The sequence below is a fragment of the Microcebus murinus genome, chromosome 10 (genome assembly GCF_040939455.1).
Source record: "Microcebus murinus isolate Inina chromosome 10, M.murinus_Inina_mat1.0, whole genome shotgun sequence".
Lineage (NCBI taxonomy): Eukaryota > Metazoa > Chordata > Mammalia > Primates > Cheirogaleidae > Microcebus > Microcebus murinus.
Genome location: NC_134113.1, coordinates 51,065,786 through 51,082,176, shown reverse-complemented (window position 1 = coordinate 51,082,176; position 16,391 = coordinate 51,065,786). Strand labels below are relative to the sequence as shown.

General features: G+C 35.8%; 1 protein-coding gene across 3 annotated transcripts in view; it reads right to left on the bottom strand.

The window, feature by feature from the left end:
* The window catches only part of ANO6 (anoctamin 6), a 185,252-nt gene that overhangs the window by 39,309 nt on the left and 129,552 nt on the right, over positions 1 to 16,391 (bottom strand). For all 3 annotated transcript variants that reach the window (XM_012748410.2, XM_012748487.3, XM_012748617.3), the window contains 3 exons: positions 15,919 to 16,053; positions 6,530 to 6,635; positions 2,243 to 2,303 (listed from right to left, as the gene is read on the bottom strand). In XM_012748410.2, the coding sequence (XP_012603864.1) occupies positions 2,243 to 2,303; positions 6,530 to 6,635; positions 15,919 to 16,053 (302 nt within the window). The remainder of the gene's footprint in view (positions 1 to 2,242; positions 2,304 to 6,529; positions 6,636 to 15,918; positions 16,054 to 16,391) is intronic.

Sequence of the window (16,391 nt, the reverse complement as noted above, 5' to 3'; positions counted from 1 at the left end):
GATTGGTGTTTTTATGGAAATCATTAGACCTAGTTTAGAACTCACCCATAAAGGTGAAAATTAAAAATTGCAGTCATGCAGCCAAGCAGCTGAGCCAGGGAGAATCAGATGGACGTAGGTAAGGAATCTACAAGTCACTTTGAATTGGTGGGCTGCCTTGGCCTAAAAGGGTGGATATTTTTCAGATAAGTATATGACTGTTTTATATTCATTATAAAAGGTTTTCTACTCTCAATATGTCAACTTTTATAATTTCTAGGAAGCAGAAAAATAAGTGCCATATGCATCTGGACACAAAGGAGATGCTATAGGAATATGATGATGGTGATATGAATAATTTCACACAAGCCTTCTGCCTGTTCAGTTTTGCAATTTCCTACCTTCTGTAACTTGGTTCCCAGCAGTAGCTCTCATAAGGCAGAAATAACAAGGAAAGCAACATAAAGCAGTTAAAATAAAATGTTTCTCATACATATATATCCTTAAAGACATACATATGATGCCACAAGCAGTAATGAAATGTTTTCTGCATTCTAAAATCAAATGAAATAAAATCAGCTGCCAATGCATATGTTAGTTCTATAAACACGGTGTTATGATCAGAGAAAGGAAATTTGAGGTCTGCCTTTCCAGTGTCCGAAGTTTTATATATTTGCTTTATTTCAAATATCTTCTTTATATTAGGGCTATCAGCATCCATTAGCATACAGAGTTCAATAGATGTGCTATTACAGAATTTTACAGATTACAAATCAGTGCTGGGAGTACAGTGAAGATAATAGTTAAAAGTGCTGACTCATGTGTTTAGCACCTAAGCTCTTACTGGAAAAAAAATGATGTATTTTACAATGGAAGAGTGCAGAGGATCTTAATACATACATTTGATCTTTATTCTTGTGTGTGTCAGGTGTTAGGCCAGAGTTTGGTCTCCAGCCAACGTATGCTCAACGCTGAATGCCGATGTAGCTTATCGGAAAGTCTTGCCACCTTACGGGGCACTTTATGAGGAGTGGCAACTAATATCTCTGAAAGAATGTATGAAATAATTGGATTGTCTGTTCTGTGATCCACATGGTGACCCATAGGCACAACCACTGCCAAAGAAAACCAGGGCAGAGGACACCTAAATAACTGTCTCTGTGAGTTACACGTGCTGATGTGTCGTCCTCTCAAGAACAAGAGGCCCGATTCGGTTTCTTCCTCCACCTTCCTATAACCTGAACTCTCTTGTTCCCCAGACTTACACAATGAAATTGGGAATACACTTATTTTTGAAAATGGAAATTTCTTTTTCACTCCTGGAACATTTACGTCAATTAAACATTTAAAAGGCTGCATTTAAAGAAAATGACAATTGCTTCCTTATATTAATGATGCTATACAGATAACATGCACAATGTTAAAGCTGCTATATAGAAATTATATCTGCTCTACTTAGTAGATAAAAGTTGTTGTTATTATAAGAGTAGCACAGACTTATTAAATATTCACTCATATCGAAGTGTATAAAGAAGAAAGCTCACCCAGAATCACTGTGTTGCTGCTTCCTCCCACCCCCATCCCCACCCCCATAAAAATTAGGTTGGATCCCAGCTATGGGGATTGTTGTAATAATGGCTTCAAATGAATCATGCTACCTGGATCCAAGCCACTGGGCAGTACTCCCACCTCTCCACACTGATGCTGGTTTGGCCGTGACTTACTTTAGCTGATGGGACATGAGCAAACTTGATGCAACCACAGGTTTAAAAAACATCTATGCACTGGAGTTTGTCCTCTCTTGCTTCTCTTTGGAACCCAGAAACCACGTGAGAATCTTGGGCTAGCCTATGGGAGGACGAGAGCCTATGTGGAGCAAAGGAAAGTCTGCCCAGCTGAGCCCCACAGACCAAACCAGGCTGCCTGACCATATAGCCCCAGGGGGGCTGCCAGCTCACTGCAGAGATCAGTGAGCCAGCCTGTGCCTGAAGATCCTCACCACTGACCCAGAGAATGATGAGAAATAATAAAATGAGAAATCAGGTTTGTTGTTTGAAGCCATTATATTGTGAGCTAGGTTTTTATATTACCTAGTTAGCTAGTAAAAGCTAACTGATATAATGTCCTCAGAGTTATAAATAGAGTTCTAGAGTAGTTGAAGCTTGGGCAATCCAAGGCCCTAAAAGTGGGTTACTTTGATATCCTACATAAAACTGTATAATATTATTCAATTGAGTGCATGAAAAAAATAAAAATAACTTACCCCATACCCCCATAAATACTGCAAAGACCAGGGTTCCAAAACTGTCAAAGATGCACAATTGCTGGAAGATACAATAATGACATATAAATGAATCACGTTCTCCACTTATTAGAATTCAGTAACTATGAAATGCTTTGTATATTCTATAGTCTGAAATTCTTTTTAAACTGATACCTAGTTTAACAATCACCATATCTACTACATGCTCATAGATGTCATGTCTCACTCTCTATAGTGCTGTATTAACCAGGGTGCATTTTCCAATGGAACTTTCCATATTGGGATAAAGAAATAGGTGTAGCTGCTAAAATTCCACTCAGTTTAAAGCCTCTATTAGGCTTGAATCACAGCCTCATTTTATGAGCTGTCACAGTGAATTGGAGGAAGTAGTATGGCTCTAAAAATACAGTGACCTCAAGGCAACTTCTAGATTTAAGATTTACATCTTATCAGGTCAGAGAGTAAATTCCAGAATTCCTGCTTTTCTTGTTAAGAGAAGTTCAACCCTAAGACTCCAGGAAAGCTCTGTTTCTTCAAACCCAATGATGGCTTTTCTACTGTCCCTGACAGATACTTCCATTGAAATAAAGGATGCCCAGGTGCTTTTGCTAATATTACAATTAGTACAATGATCATGAATGATAAATAACATATCTGTCCAAAGAAGGCTCTATTAACTAGTTCTACTACATTTTTATCTCTTTGCTAGTATGTAAGTGGCCTATCTCTATGATTTCCTTGAAAATCTTTCAGGAAAAAGTTAATACTAATTTTTTGTTAGTGAGCATTTTTAGTTTCCTAAAAAGAGATCCATAAAGATAATGGAAAAAGTGGCAAGCATATTATGTTTACTTTATGATACGTCCTATGAAATATAAAGAAGACAAGGATGGGGTAGAAAAAGAAGCTATAGATAGAAAAAGCAAACTTTAAATGCTAAAGAAAATGCAAAGCTACTTCTAAGTAGGAAGTCTACTTTGTTTTAAGGTAATTTTGGGGGGTTGCCCTTTATCCTCATGTAAAGTGGATGAGCTTTCACCTATGTAATAACTTTAGTTATGTTATTTTATTAAAGAATATCCACCTTGTCATCCATCTGTTTCCAAAGCATATAGATACCCCCTCAATCATCCACATGGACCTTGATCAGAAAGCACAACCCCAAATTGCCTGTCATCCAATTATTCTTCTCAAAAATCCTGCTCAAGGGAGACAGAATTAATAAATGTGGGACTGCTCTGGGGAACAATGCTCTCCACCTACTCCTCTAGTCCTGGGACTCCACAGACCACGAATTTCAAATCTTTTAGCTTTGACTCCTATCGTCACCATCGTCACCAACTTATCTTTTAATGTTACACCTTAGCCTTTATTGCAAGTTATTGTAAGAAAAGTCCTATGAAAATTAGTCCTGCAGGTTATAATGCTATTATTATTGAAGATTCTGCCCAATGCCACTCCTGTTTTAGGAATCAATGCAAGCCTCTCTCTCTGATACCATCCTACCTGCGCTGATGCCTCTGTCCGCCCGCCACAGACAGAAAGAATCCCACCTGTGTATTCTTAGCTCTACTCTTGTGAGAAAAAGTCAATGGAAACACATCTGTCAGTGCTAGAAAGAAAACAGGAGCAGCAAGAAACAGTAGGTTTACTGCCAATGACAAGATCACCCCAAATGCCTAGCTCAATGCAAAGATCATGCCTTACACTCCTATGAGAAGTTAGGCCTGGATGAAGTCAGCATTCTTGCCATGTGTGTGAGAGTCAAGATCCCAAGAGAAAGAATAAATATGGCTGGCTTCTCTGCTCTGTGTTCCAGGAGCTACATGGAAGTAGGAATTAGGGGAGAAGGTAAGCAAGGGGCTTTCTTGCCTAGCTTGGCTTGCTTGGCAGGATGGCAGAGAGAGGACAAGACAGCTGGGTTGTGTTAATAGCAGCCCTGAGTTAGCACACTGCTTTAGTCCCATGGTGCAGGAAAGAAAAGAGAAAGCTGCCTATGAAGGCATGATGATTTCAAGCACTGAAACCAATCAGAATCTTGCTTTCTTCCTGCAAAGAAGCAAAATCAGAATTTTATAACTTAATGTGCTTTTAAGAACAAATTATTAGAACTTATCATGTCTCCCTTTTATCTTCCCATCCAGAAAGCTAAGAACCTATTCAATTCTTAATCACAAAAACAATATCAACCCCCTTCCTCGGTCCTGATATCATATTTCTATTTCTAATTTTTTAGCTCTTTTAGCATACATGCCAATTAGTGAGTAGTCTATCTCTTTCCAAAAGAAAAAGGTAGAAATGAATATATAAATAAATGTATGAGTGAAGAAATAATTGAATTAACCAACAAATAGAAAAGCCAGAAAAAGTACTCTTTTTCTCTTAAACTTTTTTTTCCCCATTTCATCCTTTTACTCATACTCCATGTTCTTTTCCCTTTGTAAATCACTCTGACAAGACTCAAAGGATCCTTCAGGAAACTAGAATAGAATCAAAGATTCATTTTTACCAAAATGGAACGTACACCAGGACATATTTGAAAGTCGTGTGCTTGAGGATGGGTAGGTGGAGCAGGAGAAATGAGAGAGTGACAAGGTGGGGCTGGGGAGTGCCGGGGAGAGAACTTCTTGAGGAAAATGGGATCTCCACTGGTACTTTTGTGGAGTAAAATTTGCCTTTGGTATTATCATTGGCATTTGCCCTAAATCCAATGCCTCAGGGAAGTGTGCTAACTGGTGATCTTTAATCTATGAGCCAACTTCACTGGAAGGCGGCTTCCCTCTTACTAACTTCAAACCTTTTACTCTGTGTGATCTACAACAGATATTCATAGCATAGAATCTGTTGGTTTGGGGGAGGAGGCAATGAAATCTATTTTAATTCATAAATTAAGTATAAACGTCCATGTGTTGACAACACCCTGCAATCAGTTTAACTAAGCGGTGGAGCAATTTTTCCAACATAGAGCTGATTTGAGAGTGAAGTGCCTGGTACCACTAGACGTGGTACGTTAATGCCAAGGAATGCCGTAACTTTCTGGCTTTGCCAGTTACTAGGTGGGTGATCTTGATAACATTAAATTTAATCTCTGAGAGCCTCAGTATTTTAATCTGTAAAATGGAGAAAATGCCGGTCCCTCCTATCTCACCGAGTTGTGTGCCAACACTGGTAATTACAAGAACTTTGCAAAGTATAAAATATAAAGTGGCATCCCTATAACAGCAATACATTCAGTTAAAAATCAGACTTACATGGAGTAGATCAAAGTGTCCTAGGGCCATATAACGATTCCTAAACTCTCATGGCAGAACAAGGGTGTAGGGAGAAGACCATATTCATAACAAAAGGGAACAATATGTCAGGAAAATGCTCTGAAGTAAGCTGATCATCTTTCTTTCTGTCTAGAATTTCTAGCCTGCTTTCAGTAAGCTCCCTCCCTTTTCAATACTTATTCTAAACCCCCTGGATTTTACGAAGTCATAGAGCTCAAGACCATCTGCTTGTATAAGGAAACCCAGATGTGTTTTGTGGGAATGTTGTGAGACAAATACCTTTTATCACTTACAGATAAAATCTTTCTTATGCATATTTATAGATATAGTCTAAATCTGACCAGCAGGGTCTTTAACAACTCAAGCATAGTTTCAGCACACTTTGAAAGAGGGGGAAAACACAAATACAAATCACAAATTTCTACATACTTGAATTAAGGAAAATACAATGGTTGAGTATCCATAACCTAAAAATCTGAAATCCGAAATGCGTCAAAATCATCCAAAACTTTTTGAGCATCGACATACTTCAAAACAAATGTTTGTAGGAGCATTTCAAATTCTAGACTTTTGGATTAGAGATGCCCAACTGGTAAGTACAATGCAAATGTTCCAAAATCTGAAAAAAAACCCCAAATTCCAAAACCCTTCTGGTCCTAAGCATTTCAGATTAAGGGATACTCAACCTGTAACACATTAATAGTAAATCTATTAAGAAGTATTCATAAACTGGGTTTGAGATTCCTACTTTGATTACTTGAAATAAAAGGTTTTGATTCTACCATTTCCTCACTGACCCTCCATGAGATTTTAAATAAGGCTTTGAATCTCAAATTATTATTTATAAAAGGAAAAACACATTCACTGTATAACTGCCATCCAGAATGTTTGGTAGTTTAGTTGAAAAATACCTTTCTGAATTTCTCAGAGGAAATAAGATACAATTTCTATACCTAAATTATAAGAAGAAAAAAGGCTTTTAATATGTGTAACAATTTGGAATAACAAAAATTACCTTTGAGGACTCGCAAGTAATATTGAGTTTCCAGAATGGACAAAGCCTATCACATTGAGGACACATTATAATCTTGCCGCCGATATCAGGATTACAAACTTCTTTGCTAAAGAGAGAAATAAAACGTAATTTTAAAAAATTTAATTAGTTTAAAGCAGCATGATAAAATCCAATATCCATGCATGATTTAAAAAACTAAATTCTTATAATACTAGGAATATAAGTGGACTTCATTAACTTGATAAACGATTGCTACATAAAACCTACAAAAAGTCATACATAATGATAAAATGCTGAAAGTGTTTGCCTTAGATCAGGAATAAGACAAAAGGTCCTGCTATCACTTCTTTTTAGTGGGAGGTCCCTGATAACATAGTAAGTCAAGAAAAATAAATCCATGAGGATTGGCAAGGACAAAAGAAAACTGTTATTACTGGCAGATTACATGATTGTATAGATGACTCAACAGAACTTAAATTATGAGAATTAATGAGTTTAATAAAGTTTGTCGAACACAAAATCAAAATACAAAATATACACAGGACACAAAAAGGAACTCTGTCCCCAACCACCTATAACAATTAGGAAATAATTTCTTAAAAATACCATTTTCAATAGCTTACAAATAATATTTCTAGGAACAAATCTACTTTAAGATATGTTAAGATTTACATGGATAAAATGATAGAACTTTTCTGAAAGACAGTAAAGAAAACCTACACTATCATATTCATAATTTGGAAGAATTAATATTTAAAGATGTCAGTTCTCTCCCATTTGAGCTATAAATTCAATGGAAGAACAAAGACTTGGAACAGTCAAAACACTTTTGAAGAAGGTGACATTATGGCATAGGCTAAGAAAAACTAACCGACAGAACAAAATAAAGAGTTTAGAAACAGACCTTTGCCTATTCAAAAACAGACCTATGATAGAGCTGGCCAAGCAAATTAATAAGGTGAGAATATCAATAAATGGGGCTGGTACAACAGGCTATCCATATGGAAAAACATAAAATTGAAACCCTAATCATACCACATACAAATCAATTCCAGGTGGAAAATGAAAATGCCAACAGTACCACCTTATCAGAAAAAAAAATCTAGATAACCTCAGAGTAAGGAGAAATTTCATAAATAAGAAATTAAAAGGCACAAAATATAAAGAAAAATAGTGATACATTCAAGATGTTTAAAAGTGAGAATGGCATTAAAAGATAACATTAAAGGACAGTCTAACTCCCAGGAAAAGCTCCATGCTTAGGATTTGTCATTTTTTAACCTCACACTCAAAGCTCACACTATGCAAACAGCCCCATCACCAAAGCATCTGCTGAAAGCAACTGGCAGGAATTATTTAAGATTGTAGCTGCTGGAGGCAGTGGTACCAGTAGAGGTTAACAAGAGGTTAACCAAAAGACTGAAAAGAAAAAAAATAGGAAATGAGATGTCCATGGGGGCTTTAAAAAGTTCCAATATATTCCTGAGCTTATAGAATGCCATGTGCATGTGTAGGACAGGGCACATGGCCAGGAAAGACCTGAAAACACCTTAATGCCTCACCTCTCAGTGACCTTGAGGTTTTGTATAAGCAAGATGAAAAGGCTGAGGAAGAGCCAAGAACTGCCTGCTGGGGTGCTAAATACATCCCTCCCCCCACACTCACACAGAGCCACTTGGCAAAGAGAAAAGAAAATTACTGGTACCAGGCATTAAATGAAATCACTAGCTAATTCAATCATTCACTAATAACCAAACTTACTGCACACAGTCTTCAGTGGCCAGGCCACACATGACAATATAGATTTTATAGAATTAGTTCAGGAAAGTAACTGAACAAAGATCAGCAGCAGCAGTGACAACCACAGAAACAAGCAGCAACAAACCCTGAAGAGGGGAAAATGTGATTTCCATTTATGCTAAATTATAATATTTAAAATGCCCATTTCTCAACATAAGATCCCTAGATACACCAAGAAACAGAAAAGTGTGGCCCTAATACGGGGTAAAAAGCAGTCAATAAAAACTGTTCCTGAGGAAGCCCAGATATTGCACTTATTAGACAAAGACTTTAAATTAGCAATTATACATATTTCATGAACTAAAGGAAACCATATCTAAAGAATTAAAGGATAGTATGTGAATAACGTCTCACCATATTGAGAGTATCAATAAAGAGATAGAAATTATAAAAAAGAACCAATTAGAAATTTTAGAGAAGTACAATAACTGAAATGAAAAAATGCACTAGAGGGCTTACCTTTGCAGATAGGAGATGGCAAAAGAATCAGCAAACTTAAGCTAGATCTATTAAGATTATCCAGTCTGAGAAATGGAAAGAAAAAGAAATGAAGACTAATGAACACAGCCTCAGAGATTAGTGGACCACCATCAAACATTCCAACATATACATTATAGAAGTCCCATAAAAAAAAGAGAGAAAGAAACAGACAAAATATTTGAAGAATGAATGGCTGAAAATATCACAAATTTGATGAAAACACTAATCTGCACATCCAGGAAGCTCAACAAATTCCAAGTAGGATAAACTCAGAGATCCAAACCTAACAACATCATACTCAAATTGTCGAAAGACAAAGACAAAGAGTCATGGCAAAGAAGCACAACAGCAGAAAGAGAAAAGTGACTCATCACATACAAAAATGTTCCTCAGTAAGATCTAAAACTGACTTCTTATCAGAAACTACGGAGGGCAGAGGCAGTGGGATAATATATTCAAAGTGCTGAAAGAAAGATCAAGTATTCTATATTCCGCAAAATCAACCTTCAAAAATGGAGATATTAAGACATCCCCAGATAAACAACATCTGAAAGAATCTGTTGCTAGCAGAGACCTGCTCTACTAGAAATACAGGTTGAACATTCTAATCCAAAAATTTGAAATCCAAAATGTTCCAAAATCTTAAACTTTTTGAGTGTTCACATTATGCTCAAAGAAAATGCTCATTGGATAGACACTTAACCTACAGGTTAAGGCTTACATACACACTTGAGAATAACTCAAATCCACCTAAAGAAATCAAAAGCACTGGTAGATGTGACTACAAAAGTAAATATAAAAAAAAACAACAGTATGACTATATTTTTGTATGTAACTATTCTATTTGATTTAAAAGACAACCTGCACAAAGCAACAATTATAAAACTGTGTTCTTGGGCTTATAATGTGTAAAGTTGTAATTTGCATGACAGTAATAGCACAGAAAAAGGGAAACGGAATGGAATATACCAAAGTAAATTTTTTGTATATTGTTGAAATTAAATTTGCATTAATCCAGACTAGATTGTTTTAAAAAAATCCCAGGGCAATCACTAAAAAGATAGAGTAAAAGTAGCACTGGAATTAAAATGGTACACTAGAAATATTTAACACATACAAAAAGCATATTGGAGAAACAGAGAAACAAAAGACAAAAACAAACAAAAAAATGGAATAACCCATGGAAAAAACCCACAGCAAAATAGCACATGTAACTCCTATTTTGTGAATAATTACATTAAAAGTAAATGAACACTCCAATCAAAAGACAAAAAGTAGAATAAATTAGAGAACAGAAAAACAGAAAATCAACAAAACAAAGTTGGTTCTTTGAAAAGATCAATACAATTGACAAACTTTTAGCTAGACCCATCAAGAAAAAAGGAAAGAAGACTCAAATTATTAAAATCAGAAATGAAAAGGGGGACATTACTGTTGCCATTACAAAATGGATAAATTTCTAGAAAGATATTAACTACTTAAGCTGACTTAAGAAGAAACAGAAAACCTGAATAAACCTACAATAAGTAAAGAGATTGAACTGGTAGGAAAAATTCCTGCAAAGAAAATTCCAGATTACTTTCATGACTGTTTCTTTGGCTGTGCAGAAGCTTTTTAGTTTCATCATGTCCCATTTATTTATTTTTGTTGCTGCTGTGATTGCCTTTGGGGACTTCTTCATAAACTCTTTGCCTAGGCCTATGTCTAGGAGAGTGTTTCCAACGTTTTCCTCTAGAATTCTAATAGTTTCATACCTTAGGTTTAAGTCTGTTATCCAGCGTGAGTTGATTTTTGTGAGAGGTGAAAGGTGTGGGTCCTGCTTTAGCCTTCTACAAATGGCTATCCAGTTTTCCCAGCACCATTTATTGAAAAGGGATTCTTTTCCCCAGTGTATGTTTTTGTCTGCTTTGTCAAAGATTAGATGGCTATATGAGGATGGTTTTATATCAGCATTCACACATCTGTTCCACTGGTCAATATTCCTATTTTTGTGCCAATACCATATTGTTTTAATTACTACAGCTTTGTAGTATAGTTTGATATCTGGCATATTAATACCTCCCATTTTGTTTTTGTTGCCTAGAATTGCTCTTGATATTTGGGGTCTTTTTTGGTTCCATACAAAGCGTAAAATTATTTTTTCTATATCTGTGAAGAATGCTGATGGGTTTTAATAGGTATTGCGTTGAATCTGTAGATCAGTTTGGGTAGTATAGACATTTTAATGATGTTGAGTCTGGCGATCCACGAGCATGGAATGGATTTCCATCTGTTTACATCCTCTGCTATTTCCTTCCTCAGTGTTTCATAGTTCTCCCTGTAGAGGTCTTTTACGTCCTTGGTTAAGTATATTCCTAGGTACTTTAATTTCTTTATTGCTATTGTGAAGGGAATTGAGTCTTTGATTTGGTTCTCAATTAGATTGTTGTTGGCATATATGAATGCCTCTGATTTCTGTGTATTGATTTTGTATCCTGAGACTTTACTAAATTCATTGATCAGTTCCAGGAGTTTCTTGGTTGATTCTTTGGGGTTTTCTAAATATAATATCATATCATCAGCAAACAGTGAAAATTTGATCTCTTCTGCCCCTATTTGGATACCTTTAATTCCACTTTCCTGTCTGATTGCTGTAGCCAGGACTTCCAACACTATGTTGAATAGAAGTGGAGATAGTGGGCAGCCTTGTCTGGTTCCAGTTCTAAGTGGGAATGCTTTCAGTTTTCCCCATTCAGTATGATGTTGGCTATGGGTCTGTCATATATGGCTTGTATCATTTTTAGGTATGTCCCTTCTATGCCTATTTTCTTAAGTGTTCGTATCATGAAAGGGTGTTGAATTTTGTCAAAAGCTTTTTCTGCATCTATTGAGAGAATCATGTGGTCTTTGTTTTTGCTTCTGTTTATGTTGTGAATTGCATTCACAAAAATTAGCTCAAAATAAATCACAGACCTAAAACTACAAAACTCTTAGAAGATAAACATTGAAACACTCTTCAGGACTTTGGATTATACATTGTTTTTTTTTTTAGATATGACACCAAAAGCACAACTAACAAAAGAAAGTAAGTGACTTGGGTGTCATCCTAAGATCAACATTGTACTAGAGGCTCTAGCCAGGACAACTAGGCAAGAAAAATACATAAAAGGCCTCCAGATTGGGAAGGAAGAAATAAAACTACTTCTATTCACAGATGGCATAACATTGTACATAAAAATCCTAAGTAATCTACCAAAAAATTATTAGAGCAAATAAGCCAGTTCAGCCAGGCTGCAGTACAAAAAAAAAATCAATATACAAAAAGCAATTATATTTCTATACACTAGCAATAAATAATCCAAAATTAAAACAATTTCATTTATAATAGCATTAAAAAGAATAAAATACTTTGAATAAACATTTAAAAAAGTACAAGACTTATATATTAAAAACTACAAAATATTGTTGATAGAAATTTAAAAAGACCCAAATAAATGGAAAGACAACCCATGTTCATGAATTAGAAGACTTAATACTGTTAAGATGTCAATACTCTCCAATCCTGTCCAAACTGAGGTTTGGAGTCAACACAATTCCTATCAAAATCCCAGCTGGATGTTTTACCGAAATAGACAGTCTGATCCTAAAATTCATATGGAAATGTAAAGGACTCAGAATAGCTAAAACAATCTCGAAAAAGAAGCACAAATTTCCAGTTTCTAAACTATTAATACAAAGCTGCAGTAATCAATATAATGTGGTACTTGCATAAAATACAGACATGTAGATCAATGGAAAAGAATCGACAGTAAACAAACTTACACTTATGGCCAAATGATTTTCAATAAGGGCACCATGATAATTCACAGCAAAAGAATAGTCTCTTCAAAATAGTGCTGGTGCACTTCAATACAGACATGGGAAATGATAGAGTTGGGCCCCTACCTTATACCATTCACAAAAATTAACTCAAAATAAATCACAGACCTAAAACTACAAAACTCTTAGAAGATAAACATTGAAACACTCTTCAGGACTTTGGATTATACATTGTTTCTTTTTTTTTTTTTTTAGATATGACACCAAAAGCACAACTAACAAAAGAAAGTAAGTGACTTGGGTGACATCAAAATGAAAAATTATTTTTACTTCACGAGATATCATTAAGAAAGGGAAAAAACAATCCAAAGATTGAGAAAAAAACATTTCAATACATCTGCTATGGTTTGAATGTGTCTCCTCCAAAATGCAGGTGTTGCCAGTGTGAAAGTATTAAGAGGTGGAGCCTTTAGAAGGTAATTAGGCCCGGGAGCTCTTTGCTTGAGAATGGGATTAGGTGCTCTTACAGAAGAGGTTTATAAAGGGAGTTTGCCCCTCTTGCCCTTCTGCCTTCTGCCATGTAAAGACACAGCGTTCCTCCACTCCAGAGCATGCAGCCCTTCCCAGACACCAAATGCTGGTGCCTTGATCTTGGACTACCAGTCTCCATAACTGTGAGAAATAAATGTCTGTTCTTTACAAACTACCCTGTCTGTGGGATTCTGTCATAGCATAATGGACTAAGACAATATCCACTAAGGGACTTCTATCCCCAATATATAAAGAACATTTACAGCCATAAAAAGACAACATAATAAGCAAAGGATCTGAACAGGTGTTTTTCCAAAGAAGCTATACAAATGACAAATACACACATTAAAAGATGCTCAACATCAGTAGGCATTAAGGAAATAAAAATCAAAACTACACTGACATACCACTTCATACCAACTAGTATGGCTAATATTGAAAAAAAAAAAGGTATTGATGAGGATGTGGAGAAATTGAAATCCTCATACATTGTGGTGGGAATGTAAGATGGTGCAGCCAATTTAGAAAATACTTTGGCAGTTCCTCAAAATGATAAAGCTAGAGTTACCATATAGCCCAGCAATTCCATTCTTTGTTATATTACCAAGAGATCTGAAACACATATCCCCACAAAAACTTGTCCATGAATGTTCACAGCAGCATTATTCACAATGGCCAAAAAGTATAAACAGCCCAAATGTCCATAAACTGATGAATAAACAACATGGTATATACATACAATGGAATATTACTTGGCCATAAAAATGTGTGAAGAACTCATACATGCTACAACATGGATAAACCTTGAAAACATACTAAGTGAAAGAAGACAGTCACAAAAGGCTTCATACTGTATATTTCCACTTTTATGAAATGTCTGGAATAGGCAAATCCATAAAAACAGAAAGTAGATTAGTGGTTGCCAGGAGCTAAGGTAAAGGGGGGTTAGAGAGTGACTGCTGATGGGCACTGGTTTCTTTTGGAGGCAATGAAAATGTTCTGAAATTATATGGTGGTGATGGCTGCACAACCTTGTGAATGTACTCAAAACATCTGAATTACACGCTTTAAAGGAATGCACGTTACAGTATACAAATTATAGCTCAATGAAGCTGCTATTTAAAAAAGGGAGGCATAAGCTTTAAACAGTCATTTTACAGGAGAAGAAATACCTATAATATCCTCCACTTATGTATACATATTTTCAAAAACACAAAACTAAATATATTTTGTTGGGTACAAATATATGTAATAAAAAATACAGTATATGTAAAGAAATGATAAACACAAAATTTAGTATAGCTGTTATTTGAAAGTAAAGGAGATGGGATTAAAGTACTATTACTCCAAAGGTAATAGTAACATTCTTTTCCTTAAATTGGGTGACAGATCATTATTCCTTACACCTTAAATACATTTTCTATTCTTATGAATCTGTTTAATGTGTAATAAAGCTGCAAATATTTAAAATTTATACATTCTAAACATTTTAAAGATATTTAATAATTAAACCCAAACGGTTTTGAGCACAGAGAGTATATCTCCAAGACCTTCCTTCAGTTTTCCGTAAACTAATCTGTGGGAAACGGTAGGAAATACGTGGGTGACTATTCACAGTGATTTTATAAAATGAGTTATAATGAGAAGAACCACATGAGTTACAAAAATGCAGATTTCTGCACCATGAAAATGTATTTTTGAGAAGCCTTTTTTCTTTTTTTGGTCTGGAACAATATACAAAACAATGGAGAAGCCAAAGACAAATTTAGGGGAAAGGCACCAACATTCAGCCTCTGGCCCAAAACTCTTTTTCAGTGAAGAGGGGAAAGTACTTCAGAAACCATCTGCAGCTTTCTAGCTAAAAAGCCATAATGGGTACAAAACGCTCAGAATCCTCTGTTAAATAGAATGGGTAATTATGTCTTTACATCAGGGCTGCCATGTAAGCATCCTGCCCTGGGAGCAGGCTAATATGCCGGGGGCTTGAAAAATTTGGTCATCAGCTCATTGCCTGTGCCCAGAAATTTTGATCTGGCTGTCACACCTGGATAGGGGCCAGATGATGAAGAGAAAATGCCTGGTTCAGCGCTGCATCCCTTCTGGAGGCTGAGACCACCAAAAGCAGAGGAATAATAACACAATTCAGAATAGCGATGGTGAAATTCAGAGTGCTCTGGCACCCACATACGTCCCTTTAGACAGTGCAGCTGGTGTTTGAATTTCAACATCAAGCACAAAGTAATTCTGTTACTTTTTTTCTCAATAGTGTAAGGACTCGTTTTTTTTTGTTTTTTTTTTAAAGTAAAAACCAAACCGACCATTGTCTACTTGAGTTTTTAAACATGCATTTCTTTATATTAAGAAATCATTTCTAAAAGCAGAAAAAAAAATACCAGTTTTCCCTTTGAAACCCTGAAGAAATCAGAGCTGCTCTTGGCCCACATCTGCAGGGCTGAGTGAACATTCCTCTGGGGGCCAAAAGTTCAAGGGCAAAATCCTCCCTCCAGGCCTCCTTTCTTTTTCAAACAAAACATTGTTTTAAAATATTGGAGTGTTTCCTAAGGGTAATATTCCTGTCAGAGACTGGGTTGGATTATCTAAGAAAAAATTTTTTCCATTTCACTTAGTTATTATACTCAGAACAAAAGGATATATCATCTAAAGAAATGAATGTTCTGCGACGAGTCTTCTTTTACTAAAACAGTTTAAGACCACGAAAATAACTTTATGTCTAATCTACTTTTCAGCATAGCAGCAAGGAACAAACAAGGGGTAGTTACCTCCAGGTACAGTTATCTTGATTAAGATATCCGTAGAGAAAGCAAGCCACTCCCACGATCGCTGCCAGGAGGAGCATCTGCGTGTAATAGCCCAGCCAAGCAAAGTAGATTCCGATCTTCTCTCCATAATATTTTCTGAAGATAGACAGAAATTATTTTTAAAAGATACAAATAAAAATCACTCTGACTCCTCAGCTTAATATTAATTTTTACTTTTTAATAAAAGGAGGTTTTTGGCTTAACCCTCTCACTCAATTCATCCTTAAAACATAGCCATGACTAGCAGCAGACCTTGAATTCTATGAGGAAACAAAAGGTATATCACACATCTTAGAGGTACTGATCACAATCGCCAGTTTGCTTGTTGAAGCAGAGTATGTTAAAACAGAGCACGGGAGGGGAAAATGCTGAATTATGGGGCAAATACAGAGTATTCCTATCATTCTTTCTAAAGATAGCGCTCTTTTACACAA